Source organism: Scyliorhinus torazame, chromosome 21 (genome assembly GCF_047496885.1).
Source record: "Scyliorhinus torazame isolate Kashiwa2021f chromosome 21, sScyTor2.1, whole genome shotgun sequence".
NCBI lineage: Eukaryota > Metazoa > Chordata > Chondrichthyes > Carcharhiniformes > Scyliorhinidae > Scyliorhinus > Scyliorhinus torazame.
Window position 1 is genome coordinate 109,013,126 of NC_092727.1, and position 16,866 is coordinate 109,029,991.

The 16,866-nt window shown below is 46.1% G+C and overlaps 1 protein-coding gene across 3 annotated transcripts in view; it reads right to left on the minus strand.

Moving 5' to 3' along the window:
• muc13b (mucin 13b, cell surface associated) overlaps nt 1-16,866 on the minus strand; it is a 138,556-nt gene that overhangs the window by 26,513 nt on the left and 95,177 nt on the right. For all 3 annotated transcript variants that reach the window (XM_072487228.1, XM_072487230.1, XM_072487229.1), the window contains exons 6-9: nt 14,194-14,336; nt 3,876-4,004; nt 1,675-1,717; nt 265-302 (exon numbers count right to left, since the gene is read on the minus strand). In XM_072487228.1, coding sequence (XP_072343329.1) covers nt 265-302; nt 1,675-1,717; nt 3,876-4,004; nt 14,194-14,336 — 353 coding nt within the window. The remainder of the gene's footprint in view (nt 1-264; nt 303-1,674; nt 1,718-3,875; nt 4,005-14,193; nt 14,337-16,866) is intronic.

Sequence of the window (16,866 nt, forward strand, 5' to 3'; positions counted from 1 at the left end):
TTACATTGTGTGCCACTGGAAAACCGGATACGGGGGTGAGGAGGGGTGGTTGTCATCGGCGGGTCCGGAAGATCTTGCCAGTGGGAACGGCCAGAAAATGCAGCCCACAGTCTGGAACCCTCCTGGTACGGATCTCACTTTCTGATCTTTGATCATTTTGCCAAACCCATATCACTTTCTTTACTGGTCTACAAAGAGAGAATTTGAATCTCAGTCATTTGTAAATGTCACATTTTGCAAAGAATATAAACGACAGGTACTTACATTTATCGCAGTTAAATCCTCCATAACCAAATGGACACCTAGAAATAACAAGGAGTAAATATTTTAGTTGTCTCAGACATATATTAGAGAACAAGATTGAAAATCAACCTCACCCCTGCCAAAAAGTACATGGCTTAACAGGGTCATTCTTTTTTTTTTAAAATTAGAGTATCCAATGTTTTTTTTTCCAATTAAGCAGCAATTTAGTGTGACCAATCCATTTACAGTGCACATCTTTTTGGGTTGTGGGGGTGAGACCCACATAGGCATGGGAAGAATGTGCAAACTCCACACGGACAGTGACCCGGGGCTGGGATCAAACCTGGGTCCTCAGCGCCGTGAGGTTAACATTCTGGTAAGATTTCACCCAGAGTCTAGATTCACACCTGTGCTTTCCCACACCTGCGGTGGGATTTTCCACCCCACCCAGTGGCGTGTTTTGCAGAGTTGGCCCACCATTGGGCGATGCCAAGATCATTCGGCCCTGCCGCCGTCAATGGGGTTTCCCGATGTTCACCCCGCTGCGGCGAGGGGTTGCAGCCGGCGGATCTGGAAGATCCCACCCACCGGAAGGGCTGGAAAATCCCGGCCCCGGAGTCCGATTTCAACCAAATTCATTTACACAAAGGTATCAAAGTAGATATGGTACTTTACTCATTTAAAAGACGCACATCACGTGAAGCACTGCATGTGACATCTGTCATTCTGGCATCATCAATCCATTACTTTTTTAAATATAAATTTAGAGTACCCAATTAATTTTTTTTTTCCCAATTAAGGGGCAATTTAGCATGGCCAATCCACCTAACCTGCACATCTTTGGGTTGTGGGGGTGAAACCCAGCAGACACGGGGAGAATGTACAAACTCTACACGGACAGTGACCCAGGGCCGGGATTCGAACTCGGGTCCGCAGCGCCGTCGTCCCAGTGCTAACCACTGTGCCATGTGCCGCCCTATCATCAATCCTTTACTGGAGTCTACAGCTTCTTGCTAGAACACCAGTGAAAAGGTGACTATATTTAGTGAGGTGAACCTTGGAAGCTGACCCCACACATTTGCTCTTTGTGTCTACACATCGAGTCCAGCATACAAAGAGACTGGCTCCCGACTCAAGAGCTGGAAAGCAGCATAATACACAGAGGCTTCTTACCAAAACCAATGATAAAAATATAACTTAGAAATATTTGTGATGGAAAGACATTTCAAGTTCACAAAACTGCCCAGAAATAGCATCAATTGGATCACCTCATCCTCATGGTAGGTATGGGGCCTTGCGAGTATCAATTTTGTAGCAGAGGGATATCATGACTGAAGCAAGGGCATTTTACAGTGTACAATAATTTTTCAGGACATAATAACAGGAACCCAAATGCCATGCTCAGCAACACTTTGTAATTGACCAACTTACTTCACGCAAGTTCCATTTTCAAACTTAAATCCACTTAGACAAGCTGTTTTAAAAAGAAAGAGTAAATTAGATGATTGAGCCACACTAATACTTGTACATTTTAAATGGTGCCCTGTTCATCACAGTACAACAGGGGTATTAAGTCTATAAAGACACCAGTGTAAACCATGTGTACTTTTTCAAACCACCATTATAAAATAACAATCTAGAAGGATCGGCTCAAAGGGTGCATTCATGCCAATATTGCAAAAAAAGTCTGCGCTTGGATCACAACTTGGGCAGGTTCCCTGCTCAACACAGTACATGACAGAAATATTAACCAGGACAAAATAAACTCGAGGAAACGCAGGCTAGGTGGCATTGTACCAATGGTGTCCCAGGACAGCTGGAGATCAGGCATCACAGTTCTCAGTTTATTTAAAGCATTCAAGTATTTTTAATACAGCCACGGAGGTGTAAATACGAGTAAACTGGTAGAAACCCAAATCACCTCAACTATTTCAAAATTCCACACAGCTGATCACCACTGGAGACTCTGAACTTTCAAAAAACTGAGGCATTTTCTTTTGTTGGTATGGCTGATGCAGGAGAAAAGTGTTTAAAATTAGGAAAGAAAAGGATGGGTCAGCTCAATAGAAAAAGACAATTTCCAATAATCGAAGGGTTGAGAATAAGGGGTCACAGACATTGGATTAAATGCAAGTGCTTTGGAACAGAGATTAGTAGGGGCAGCACGGTGACGCAGTGGGTTAGCCCTGCTGCCTCACGGCACTAGGACCCTTAGTTTGACCCCGGCCACGGCTCACTGATTGTGTGGAGTTTGCATATTCTCCCTGTGTCTGCATGGGTCTCACCCCCACAACCCAAAGAGGTGCAGGGTAGATGGATTGGTCACGCTAAATTGCCCCTTAATTTAAAACAAAAAGGAACAGAGATAAATACACTGCTTTACAAAGAAAATTAAAACTGTGGAAATCATTTTCAGACTTGGTAGCTGTAGCAGAAACCAATTCAACATTTAGGATTAGGATAAGTAAATGAAGGACAGTGGTTAACTGCAGGCTAATTGTGTGTAGGATTATTTGCTTGTGTGGAGGATAAATCTATTTGTTGGGCTGCATTGCCCATTTCCTGTTCAAACATGTATTTTTAAATTTGTCTGAAATTAAGATTTTAACTCGAAATAGTCTTCATGGAAGAGTCTATAGATGCATCAATTGCAACACGCAGATTAGGGCTGATTTCAGAATGGTACTGACAGACACAGGTTATCACTGTAGTACAACATGAACTAACAGACCACCAGGGTTGTGCATTACATTACAAAAACGATGGGCACTACAGCGATTGGTTTGAAGCAATAAATCTTGCAGCAGCAGGTAATCCCACACCGTGAAGTTCATGGGAATATGACAATCAAGTCATTAGGCTCACATAATGGGGGAATGAAAGAATTTTTCAAATGAACATGGAGTGAGTTACCTCGCCTTTCAGCTCTTAATCCATTTCAAGACCCCAACTGGGTTGGATTATTCACTGAGACCAAGGGAACAAACATTTAAAGCCTAGCTAGCTTGGCTCCTCCCCATGGGCTGGGGGAATTTGGAATTTAAGATTGTACTTTCACCACTAACTTTAAAACATGTGACACCACTTTACACAGAGGACAGCAAGGTAGAACAAGAACTCTCAATTGACAGGTTAGGCCTCAAATGTTGATGGACCACATTGCACAAAGTATGATAAACCATTAGGAAGGAGACCATGATCGTTTAAATTTAGGCCGTACTCATCATTTGTAATGGCACAGCCTCTGGCCTTCAGCTCTAGAACGCTTGGAAGTATTTACACTCCTGCAATTCTGGCCTCCTGTTCATCAGAGATTTTAATCGTCCATTGCCAATTCTGCTCTCAGGTGCATGTACAGCCCCAAGGCACTGGATACTCTCCCTAAACGTTACAGCCCCCCCACTCCTCCATTAAACCTTACAGTCCCTCGCTCCTCCATCGTTCCTCCATTAAGATTGTTCTTAAAATGTCTTTGACCAAGTCTTTCGGCATATATTCTAGGTTCCTTGTGTGGCCCAGTATCAAATTATGCTTACCAATGCATCTTGGATGTTTTATACTATAGGCGCTATATGAATGCAAGTTGCTGTAAACGGACCCAAAAGCACAATCACTGCACAGCTGTCACCTACCTTTGCAGCTTCGATCAGAAGGAAGAAATTTGAAGTAGCCAGGCATGCAGTTGCAGGTAGCAATGCCATTGTTTGCTTTACATTGAGAGGTGCTGTTATCGCAAGGGTTCAGACTGCATATGCTTCCAACTGTTTTAGGCAGGGGGGGGGGGGGCGAAAGAAAATAGAAAAAAGATAAATCAGTCACGGCACATCTGACTCCATTTTGTTTTTATCTTTGGTAATTGTAGAGTTCCCCTCGCATGTTTGCTCAGGCAAAACCAAATGGAGAACATGGCCACTCAAAGGGGGCAGTGATACAAGGTCAACACAACACTGGAGTATATCTACACAATGGGCTGGGTTCTCCGTTTCAGCGGCTAAGTGCCGGCTCAACCAGAGAATCTGCGGGTATTTTACGACGCCAAAATCGGCACCGAACCCTCACCGATTCCGGGACCGGTGAGGGGCTAGCAGCATCCGGCTCCCGTGACGCAAACGGCCGACGGCCGGAGAATGGCGTGGAGCAGCGGTCGCGCCATGCAACATGGCCATGCTTGGACCCAACCCATCTTCCGTGATGCCACAGGCCACTCCCTGTCCACCCCCCGCCAGCCCCCCCCAGCCCTCGCGGAAGCCCCCCCACCAGCGGCATGGATCCTGGCCGAGTGCGGTGGTGCTGGACACAGTCCGCAACCGCAACGCCAGTTTCCTGACCGCTGAGACCAGACGTCAACCGTGCGGTCAGGAACTTGGCCCATCTGGGGCGGAGCAGGAGGGCCTGCTGATGGCGCGGCAACGGTTTGCGGCATGTGACGCGATTACGCCACTTCAGAGGGGCGCCGATTAAGATATCAACGTTGTGCAACGGAGAATTCCACCCAATATTCTTTTCAATTTATTTCAGACCTATTCGCAAATTGTGGTTAACAGGACATTGCTTTGCATCACCAAAGGCAAAATTTCTCTAATTTAAAAACAGAAATTAATTTTTTTTACAAGGTATATCCACCTCAAAAGCAGCATGATGGCTAATCAAACTGCTAACAGGCATTCTTCATATCTTGGCCTGTTCAGCCACAGAACTGAAGTGGAAAACATTAGCATGAAAGTTTCACAATTGCTTTTGTGCCAATATCACTTAATTGGTTTTGTACCAATTCTGTTGGTTTGGATGACCTTTGAGAATTATTTGATTTATGCGGAGATCATTCAATGGCCCCAACCACTTCCCCAACCTCATTATAACTGCATACAACATAAGAAATAAATCCAAAACATGTGTTGCAAACACTATCTTCAGAACAGAAAGATCTTAAAGCTGTTCTGTTTACTTTCTCTGCTGCCCCCACAAGTTTAAATCCTGGTTTATCCTTTCACTTCTGCTGTTGCTGCCTGAGCTGCTCCTACCAGGAGATCTGTTTCAGGGTACGTCATGCCTGTCTTGCTCATCCACTGTAACGTCCATCATCTAACCACCCCTAGGTCGACCCCTCTTTGTGCCCCGCTTTACCCTCGAAAAGAGATTGATCTTTTCAGCTCTGCCCAGATAGAATAAAATCACAGAACCCCTACAGTGCTTTTGGTCATTTGGAGGGCATTTGGTTCATCGAGTCTGTAACCCCACCTTGGGGCAATTTAGGGCCAATCCACCTAATTTGCACATCTTTCGATTGTGTGAGGAAACCGGAGCACCCGGAGGAAACCCACACAGACACTGGAAGTACAAACTCCACACAGTCATCAGAGGTCGGAATCGAGCCCGGGCCTCTGGTGCTGTGAGGCAGCAGTGCTTTAAAATTTTTTTTTTTAGAGTAACCAATTCTCTTTTTTTTTCCAATTAACGGGCAATTTAGCACATCTTTAGGTCATGGGGGTGAGACCTACGCAGACACGGGGAGAATGTGCAAACTCCACACAGAGAGTGACCCAGGGCCGGGAACGAACCAGAGTTCTTGGTGCCATAAGGCAGCAGTGCTGACCACCACACTGCCCTTGTGAGGCAGCAGTGCCAACCATTGTGCCACCGTGCTTTCTGAACGGCTGAAGTACTGACATTTTCTTTTTTAGATGTCAAGCGTTCTTTCTGTTCCTGCAATTTTCAAGTCCCTCTTCATTTGTCTCACGGCCTGTATATGGAATTGTTAACATACATCTTAGCATTGCCATTTCAATAGCCTCTATATTTTTCCACAGATCTTTATTTATTGTCTGGTTTCTAAGGCAGGGAGGAAAGTCGACAGAATGCAACAACTGATGAGTTTTTCTCCTCGTCACAACAAGCTGGAGTGTTCTTGTTAACACACCCTTCTTCACTAAATATCCTACTTCTAATTTCACCATTGCATCGGCCATCTTCTGTTATCATTTGTCCGAAATAGACAAAATGATCGACTTGTTCCAGTGTGACACCATCCACTTCAATCATCACTCTCCATTGCCTCGGACATCTAACTACCATTGTTTTTGTCCTTTTGAGTTCATACTCAGCCCATCTTCGAAACTTCGAGATTTTTCTTGATCGGTGATATTTTGTAGGGCCTCTTCGGATTCTGCAAGTGCTGTGTCGTCAGTGTGACGTTAGTTTACGTTCTTGCCTCCAATTCTCTGAATACTTGTGTGTACAGACTGAATAACTTTGACGACAGCGTTTAACCATGCCACACGCCTCTCTTCACTTTTGATGTCAGATTGTCCATCTTCTAGCCCGATGCTCACCAAATGGTCCCAATATAGGTTCTGGATAAATCCTACATCTTTACTGTCAATGTCACATTTCAACTGCATGTGGTGATAAATATGATCAAACACTTTTTACATAGTCTATGTGGCTTGTTTACTTCTAGATATTTATTGAGGTTTGTTCTTAATTTAAATATTCCCTCTCTTGTCCCAATTGCAGATCCAAATCCAGACTGTGGTTCACCAATTTATGCTTCAAATTATTAAGCTTAGGGCTTGAAAATGATTTTCTCTATCGCTTTAGGTTTCTTAGGTAACTTAACGAATATTGAATATTTCAAGTTACTTGAAATATATTCTTTGATATATATATATATGAACCCAAATTTCTGTTATCATACAACCATACAAATTAGGAGCATAAATAGGCCATCAGCCCTTCGAGCCTGCTCTACCACTCCATAAGATCATTGCTGATCCAATTGTGCTCTCAACTCCACTTTCCATCCTACCCCAATACCCTTCTAATTCCGCATTAAAAATATTCAATGCCTCTCCCTCCACTGCTCTCTGGGAAAGAGTGTTCCACAGACTCATGGTCCTCAGAAAATATTTCTCCTCTTATCAATCTTAAATGGGAGACCCCTTCTTTCTAAACTGTGTCCCCTAGAGTTCTAGTTTCCCTCACAAGGAGAAACATCTTCCAGGATCCATCCTGGTCCCCTTAAGATCTTGTTATGCTTCAGTAAGGTCACCTCTCATTCGTCTATATTTGAATAGATGCGGGCCTGTCCAACCTTTCCACATAGAAGAATCCCTTCATTCCAGAAATCAGTCAAGTGAACATTCTCTGAACTGCTTCTAAGTCAGTTATGTCCTTTCTTAAATAAAGAGAACAGAACTGTACACAGTACTCTCGCTCTGGTCTCACCAATACCTTAAACAATTGTAGCAAAACATCTCCTACTTTTGTATTCCATTCTCCTTGCAATAAACGACAACAATCCATTTGTCTTCCTAGCCACTTGCTGTACCGGTGTACTAACTCAATTATAATTTTGTTTCTCGAAGGGCTTTTAGATGTTCTGTTGTTACTTCACATCCGCCTGGAGCTTTCCCTTTGCTCAATTTCAAAGTATGCTTCGCCTCCTATATCATAGTATTTGGTCTCTCATTTGGCTCGATATCTTGAGGATTCCCTCAATTTGGATTTTCTCACAATCTGTCCATTGGTTTGCTACTGCGTCCCTTTCAAACAATATTTTACCACCTTTTATCCTTTGTGCACCGACTATCATTATATGTGAAAGAGTTTCACCTTCTGGTGAATAACTGCCATTTTGTGATTTCTTTCCAGCTCTAATACTTTTTTTAAAAAAAAATATTTTTATTCTCCTTTTTCACATTTTCTCCCAAATTTACACCCACCAACAATAAACAATAATCAGCAACAAATATGTCAATCCCCATAACAATAACAACGATCCCATCCTTCCACCAAACCCCAAACATCAGCCCGCATGGTTACATAAACAAATGACAAAAAGGAATCAGGGATCACCATAGTCACCCTTAATACACACAGCCCCTCCCCCCCCCCCCCCCCGCAACTAATGTTCGATGTTATCCAGTTCTTGAAAGTGCATAATGAATAATGCCCATGACTTGTAGAATCCCACAGTCCTTCCCCTCAGTTCAAACGTAACCTTCTCAAGAGTCAAGAATTCCAACAGGTCCCCTCGCCACGCCAGGGCACTGGGTGGAGAGGCTGCTCTCCATCCCAGTAGGATCCGCCTTCGGGCGATCAACGAGGCGAAGGCTACGATATCTGCCTCTGCACCCGTTTCCAACCCTGGCTGGTCCAACACCCCGAATATGGCCTCCCGGGGACCCGGGTCCAGTTTCACATGCACCACCTTGGAAATTACCCTAAAAACCTCCTTCCAGTAATCCTCTAGCTTTGGACAGGACCAAAACATATGAACGTGATTAGCGGGGTCCCCCCCCCCGTAACGCTCACACAAATCTTCTGCTCCTTCAAAGAATTGGCTCATCCTCGGCCTCGTGAGGTGTGCTCTGTATATCACCTTCAGCTGTATCAGCCCCAACCTCGCACATGAGGTGGAGATATTCACTCTCCGGAGCACCTCACAGCAGACCCCCTACTCTATAACCTCTCCCAACTCTTCCTCCCACTTTGCTTTGATCCCTTCCAGTGGTACCTTATCCTCTTCCAAAATAGCTCTGTACACCGCTGACACTACCCCCTTCTCCAGTCCCATTGTAGTCAGCACCTCCTCCAGCAATGTGGAGGCCGGTTCCTCCAGGAATCTCTGTATCTCCTTTCTGGCTAAATCTCGAATCTGCATGTATCTAAACATTTCTCCCTGCTTCAGCCCATACTTTGCTTCCAGCTCCTTCAATCCTGCAAACCCTCCCCTAAGAAACAACTCTTTTAGCATCTTAATCCCCTTCTCTTCCCATTTCCGAAAACTTCCATCCCACCTCCCTGGCTCAAATCTGTGGTTCCCCCGAATCGGCATTTCCCTTGACCCTGCCCCCAACCCGAAGTGTTGGTGAAACTGCCTCCAGATTTTCAATGAAGCTATTATTACCGGACTCCCTGAGTATTTTCCCAGAGCTATCGGGAGCGGCGCTGTTGCTAGTGCTTTCAATCCCGACCCCCTGCACAAACTCTCCTCCATTCTGACCCATTGGGAATCAACCCCTCTGACCCAGCTCCGCACCTTCTCCACATTCGCCGCCCAGTAGTAGTACATCAGGTTCGGAAGACCCAAATCCCCTGCCTGCCTTCCAGTCTGTAGCAGCACCTTTCTCACTCTGGCCACCTTCCCTCCCCATATGAACGAGGTAATCCTTCCCTCAATCTCCCTGAAAAACGCCTTTGGCAGGAAAATCGGTAGGCATTGAAAAATAAACAGAAATCGAGCCTATACATTCATTTTAACCGTCTGTCCCCGACCCGCCAGTGACAGAGGGAGACCATCCCACCTTGCTAGATCTGTTTTCACTCTCCCCACCAAACTAGAGATGTTGTACCTGCGAAGCCTCCCCCACTCCCGGGCAACCTGCACCCCCAGATACCTAAAGTGAGCCCCTGCCCTACGGAATGGCAGCCCCCCCCCACTCCAGCCCCCACCCCCGGTCGAGTCACCACAAAATACTCACTCTTGTCCAGGTTCAGCTTGTATCCCAAGAAATACCCCAAAACCCGCAGTAGCTCCAATATTCCCCATGTTGGCACACTCGGTTCCGACACATATAACAGCAAGTCGTCGGCATAAGGAGACCCTCTGCTCTATCCCCCCGCACTATTCCTTTCCATGCTCCCGAACTTCTTAATGCAATGGCCAACGGCTCAATCGCAAATGCAAACAGCAGGGGGGACATAGGACATCCCTGTCTCGTCCCACGGTGGAGAGAAAAGTATCTCGAGCTGATGTTGTTTGTGCGGACACTCGCCCTCGGCTCCTTATATAGCAGCTTTACCCAGTTCACAAATCTTGGTCCAATCCCAAACCGCTCCAGAACTGCCATCAGGTACCCTCATTCTACCCGGTCAAACGCCTTCTCGGCGTCCAATGCCACAACCACCTCTGTTTCCTTCCCTTCCGCCGGTTCCATAATGACGTTCAAAATCCTCCTAATGTTCGAAAAAAGCTGCCTCCCTCTCACGAACACCGTCTGATCCTCACCTATCACCTTCGGGAGGCACTCCTCCAGTCTACCCTCCAGTACCGTCGCCAATACTTTTGCATCCACATTCAGAAGTGATATGGGCCTGTACGACCCACACTCCGTCGGATCCTTATCTTTTTTTAGCAACAGGGAAATCGATGTCTGTCCCAAGGTTTGTGGCAACACCGCCTTCCCTATCGCCACTTCAAACATTCCCACCATCACGGGTGCTAGCTTATCCTTGAATTTATTTCCAGCTCGAATATTTAATCACACATCCCAATAAACTGCTTCTCTTTGGCCTGCCTGCATGCATTCTTAATTTTTTCTTTCCAATTTCACCGTACTCCAGTGTTTCTTTTCTTTACGCTTTGGACCATCAGTGCTTGCAGCTCATCTGTCATCCGCTCCTCATCTCTTTTTCTTTTCCGTTTTATTTCCTTTGCAGCATGTTGTATACTCTCTCTCTCTCTCTCTCTCTCTCTCTCGTGTTTTTCCATTCGCTTTCCACTTCTGCATCTCAGACCTATCCGCTAGATCAGCTTCCTCTGCAGCCCGAAAACGTCCATCCTCGTTTTCTTCAGTGAATGCCTCTCCGATGCTGGCAAAGTTCATAATAGTGTCACAGAATGATAGAATTGTTGTAGCGCAGCAGGGGGCCTTTTGGCCCACCTTGTCTGCACCAGCTGGAGCTGGTAAAGTTCACTTCTATTCCATCACTGAGTGGAAAAGCTGACACATCTCACTCCCTGTCCTAGCAAACATTGAACGTTGTTGCCCAGGGCAGCACGGTGGCTCAGTGGTTAGCACTGTTGCCTCACGCCGGGTTCAATCACTGCCCCAGGTCACTGTCCGTGTGGAGTTTGCACATTCTCCCCGTATCTGCGTGGGTTTCACCCCCACAGCCCAAAGATGTGCAGGTTAGGCAGATTGGTCACGCTAAATTGCGCCTTAATTGGAAAAAAAAAGAATTGGGCACTCTAAATTAGTTTTAAAAGAACATTGTTGCCCATGGCAAGACCTCTGTACTGTTCAGGTTACAAATGGTAAGTGAAGTGATGTGGAGTGCACTGATTATTAACGACATTTGATTGAGTTTGACCTTTAAAGGCTGTGCACAGCAAATATCGGAGCCTTAAATTACAGAATTACTAAAATGGGGCTTATAGGCCTGTGAATCTCTGGAAGATGCTTTGACTTTCATGATCTTTTTCAGATTCAAAGGAATGAGGCGCTTTTAAGTGGTTTAATCGTGTGTAGTAGGAACATTATGAATAATGGCACCAGTGAGGTAATCACCACCAAAATGATGGTTGGGATTGATTTCAGAACTGCAATCAGGCACAGTCACCCTTGTGAAATGCAATATTCACACAATAGTCACAGGAATTCCAGGGCAGTATCTCTGCTCGCTGCAATGTGACACCTCCAAACGGTAGTCACGAGTGCTCTGATTCCTCTTTCTGCACCTGTCGATCTCGGTTTCCAGCACTCTTTGTTTCCGGAGCCTGTTTCTGTGTGTCTTGGCTCACTTGTCACTCTCTCGTTCTCACTGCATTGTGCTAATTAGTTTGCCTTCCAGCTCCCATTGAAATAACATTTAATGAATCTCAACACATTCCAAAGCTCTTACTGCAGATTGTAATCTTTCATTTAGTTTTTCTATCTTCTATGACGGATATGCTGGCCACTCCCAAAATGCTCAAAAGGAATGCTATTTCAACGAATGTCTTGGACTCTGGTGAGCAAATTGCAAATCATTCTGTGTTGCCTTTATTCCATTCAAACCCTCAACCCTTCACTGGTGTAACACGTAAATTCCTGGCAGTTAAATAGTAACAGCCAATACCAAATAAATTAAATTGTGAGCACAAAGCAGTGATGCATCATACAGATTTAAATGCTCTCTGGCCACTCCCCTTCGCCCCTAATCCTGTAACGATATACAATTCAAGCATTTCAGGTCTGGAAGTATTTTGTTTCATTCAAAGCTGTTATATAAATGCAAGCTGTTTTGTAAATCTACATGCTTTGTGGGGGCCACGAAAATCCAGTACGTGTTTGTAAAGTCAAAAGAAAATTGCTTTATTTACAATTTTATATATACAGCAGCAGTAGTACTTCACCACTGCATTACTCTTCTAGCTGGTACCACACTTGCCAGCTCTATTTATGCAGTTAAACTGCTGCTGATTTTCCCACCCCCGTCATTGAGGGAGCTCATGCTCCCTAAAGAGTTATGGGATACCCAATAGTCCCCAGCCAATAGTATTCAGGCAGATTATAACAACATCATAGACAGCTATCTAGTTTTCCACTAGCTGTGTCAGGGTACCCAGGTGGCACCAGCAGTGCCAGGGCACACCTGACCAAAGGGCATGTAGCTGGGGGCTTACATGCTGCCCATCACCTCCCAGAGACCACTACTGGCCTGCCATGTAGCCCCCATCCTTCAACCCCCCTCCCCTCCCCCTCCACCTTCCTTTCATGGGCATGACCCACCTTGGCCCTTGACAGTTGGCAATGCCACCCAGGCACTCTTGCACTACCACCCTGACATCCTTGCAGTGCTCCTGCCAGTTTGACAATACCACCTGGGCACCTTGGCAATGCCAGGGTGACAGTGCTAATGTGCCAGCTGGGCAATGCCAAGGTGCCTGCATTCCAGGGGGAGGGCCAGAGAGCCACCCTGCACGATCCCCGATCACCCAGGGGGCTGGAATGGCCTGGGAGACCCCCGGGTGCCCTTCTGCCCAGTCCACGTTTGTGTGGGACCAGTGCTGAATGGTGCTCGGCTGTGGCCTCGCCGGGTAGGCCGGTCGATCCCGGGTAAGTTTTCTAAGTCAGTTTAAAACAGACTTGAGCGAACACCGTTTGGTCACGCCACTTTTGGGCGTGATTCTGACTCCGATGCCTCATGGCGTGAAGGCTGCGGGAAAGTCGTGGGAGGCCTCTCCCGACATCCAGTGCCCACATTGCGCTCGAGTGAGAGCACATACTGCCGGTGGATTGCACCCCAAATAACAAGAATGCATTTTTAAAATTAAAAAAAAAAATTGAGTACACAATTCATTTTTTCCAATTAAGGGGAAATTTAGCGTGGCCAATCCGCCTACCCTACACATCTTTGGGTTGTGGGGTCGAAACCCACACAGACACGGGGAGAATGTGCAAACTCCACACGGACAGTGACCCAGAGGCGGGATCGAACCTGGGACTTCGGCGCCGTGAGGCAGCAGGGCTAACCCACTGCGCCACCGTGCTGCCCAATAATGCCTTTTATCCGAGGCAGAATAGGTACTATAGGCATGATCATGATCCTGGGAACCAATTCTGCAAACATTACTGAGAAGCGTGGCTGACAACTTCAATGTAATCCTGAGGTGCAGACATTGCCATATTTAGTGCCATCAGCATAGACAATTTAAAATCTTGACAACTGAGGAGAAAAGAAAGCAAAACAGTGCAATCAGCTTTTCTTTCTAGCCTTTGTAACGTATACATGAAGAGGGGCAGGGACGAGTGGAGGAAAAAGGGAACAATCTGATTTGTGTTTCAGAATCCAAAATCTGGTTGCAAAAAAGTGTCCAAATTCATTGCTCAGAAGCAGATACTCCTCTTTGGCCTTGAAGGAAAATCGTATAGATCAGCTCTCCTCCAAATATCTAGATATGGAGATGCCGGCGTTGGACTGGGGTGGGCACAGTAATAAGTCTTACAACACCAGGTTAAAGTCCAACAGGTTTATTTGGAATCACATGCTTTTGGAACGTAGCTCCTTCATCAGGTGACCTACGCTCTGAAACTTTGTGATTCCAAATAAACCTCTTGGACTTTAACCAGTTGTTGTAAGACTTCTCACTGTGCTCAAATGACGAGGCAAGTGAAAAAGGGAAAGAATGCATATTGTTGGTTTAATACACTGCAACTCCAGCACACCACAGAACACTCAACTTACCATTAAAAGTGTCTGCACGTGATACGAGATCACAGGATGTACACCTTTCAATGCCATTTCTGATAGTTGTGCTGACAGATTCCTTTGTTGCAGTGGAGGAAACTGCAAAAACATTGTCTACAAAGGCATTAACACTTCCTTTTCTGAAAAGACAAAGTACAGCAAATGAGAATAAGTGTAATTGCATGTAATTGATAGTAAACTTCATTGCTTGGCAATCGTCTACTGGGCCACAGGTTAAGGTGACATTAATTATCCAGGTTCCTCGTTTATATTAATATTTTAGAGTATAACTGTTAACTTTGTGGAATTAAATACTTAAATGAAAGGTCACTGCAACTGGAGGTCAGAAAGTGCCAAGGTATTTACACAAAAGCTCCTTCCATGTACTTACAAGATCAGAATTTGGAAGTTGAGGCCATAGAAATGGCAGGTGACCGTCACTTAGTTAGTGACCCGCAGATGACAAGTCTGAGGAGAGTTGCCCTGACTTCATTAAACACTTAAATTATTCACGGGGATCTCAGAATCAAAAGGTTTGGTTTTGAAGCGAAGAGTCAATTGGAATAAATTTCTGTTTGGAACACCCCACGCATGCCACACTGTCAGGTTGCAGCAAACTGCCCTCTAGTTAGAACTTTGAGCATTTTGCTCACAGACAAACAGCTAAGCTTGGAGAAGCCAGAAGGTTTTGGACTTGGAGCTGAAAGCGAAACAGGTTTGTGTGTAACTCTTGAGTTCAGAAGACAAAGGAAAATTTGCCAAGACCCCTGGAACAACTATGGAACAGGAGGACAGTGCTATTAGAAACCAGGGGTATTTCTAATTTTGTTAAATTCACTTTGTAGGAACTGCAAAGAAAGTTCAGGCTTGAGCTGGAATGTCCCCAGACCTTGCAAGGCAGCTTTGGGGTTGGTCAGAAGGAAGTGGATTATCTACAATAACCTCATAAATAGCCAAAGACATTCTGGGGGCTTCATAGTAGAAAAGGTTTAGTTGAGGATTTTAGTCCAGAGTCTGTGGTTGTATTTTGTTGTGCTTCCCAATGTAAAGATTAAGGAACCACTTTAGGCAGTGTTTATGTAGTCGTGTTTGCTTTACTTGATTCTTGTATTGTAAAATTCATTTGTTTGAAATTGTGAAGTCTTGTGGCTTACTAATGTTGCACATTCTCTGGTGCACTTAAATTCAGCTTTTAAAAAAAAAAAAAAATGTTTTATTAAAGGTTTTCATAAAATATCAACAATAAAATGAGAAAGAAAAAAGAACCCAACAGGGTTAAGTACAAAACACAATCTAAAAAAGCAACCCCCAAAACCCCTCCCCCTGTACGTAAATAATAAATTAACATTAACACCCCGACTTAACCCAACAGGTGTATACACCCCCTCAGACCCTCCAGTGTAAATAACAGAAACAAAAATAAAGTAAACCCCCCCCCCCCCCGAGCTGCTGCTGCTATTGACCAATGTCTATCGTTCTGCCAGAAAGTCTAAGAACGGTTGCCACCGCCTAAAGAACCCTTGTACCGACCCTCTCAAGGCGAATTTCACCCTCTCCAATTTAATGAACCCTGCCATATCGCTGATCCAGGATTCCACGCTTGGGGGCCTCGTATCTTTCCACTGAAGGAGAATCCTTCGCCGGGCTACCAGGGATGCAAAGGCCAGAATTCCGGCCTCTTTCGCCTCCTGCACTCCCAGCTCCTCTGCCACCCCAAATATTGCGAGCCCCCAGCCCGGTCTGACCCTGGATCCTACCACCCTCGACACAGTCCTCGCTACGCCCTTCCAAAATTCCTCCAGCGCTGGGCATGCCCAGAGCATATGAGTGTGATTTGCTGGGCTCCCTGAGCACCTAACACACCTGTCCTCACCCCCCAAAGAACCGGCTCATCCTTGCCCCAGTCATGTGTGCCCTGTGCAGCACCTTAAACTGTATGAGGCTGAGCCTTGCGCACGAAGAGGAAGAATTCACCCTCCTAGGGTATCTGCCCACGTCCCCTCTTCGATCTCCTCTCCCAACTGCTCCTCCCACTTACCTTTCAACTCCACCACCGAGGCCTCCTCCTCCTCCTGCATCACCTGGTAAGTTTCTGAGATCTTCCCCACTCCCACCCACCTCCCCGAGAGCACCCTGTCCTGTACTGTGTGTGGCAGTAGCCATGGGAATTCCACCACCTGCCGTCTGGCAAACGCCCTTACCTGTAAGTACCTGAAGGTGTTCCCGGGGGGGAGCCTCTACTTCTCCTCCAGCTCACCCAAGCTCGTGAACTTCCCGTCCACAAACAGGTCCCCCAACATTCGTATCCCTGCCCTATGCCACCCCGAAAACCCTCCACCTGTTCTTCCTGGGGCGAACCGGTGGTTCCCCCGTAATGGGGTCCACGCCGAGGCCCCAACTTCCCCCCTATGCCGCCTCCACTGCCCCCAAATTTTGAGGGCCGCCACCACCACCGGGCTCGTGGTATACCTCCTTGGAGGGAGCGGCAGCGGCGCCATTGCCAGCGCCCCCAGATTCGTACCCACACAGGATGCAGTCTCCAGCCTCTTCCATGCAGCCCCCTCCCCCTCCATCACCCACTTGCGCACCATCATCGCATTGGCGGCCCAGTAGTACCCACAGAGGTTGGGCAGCGACAGCCCCCCTATCTCTACTCCGCTCCAGGAACAC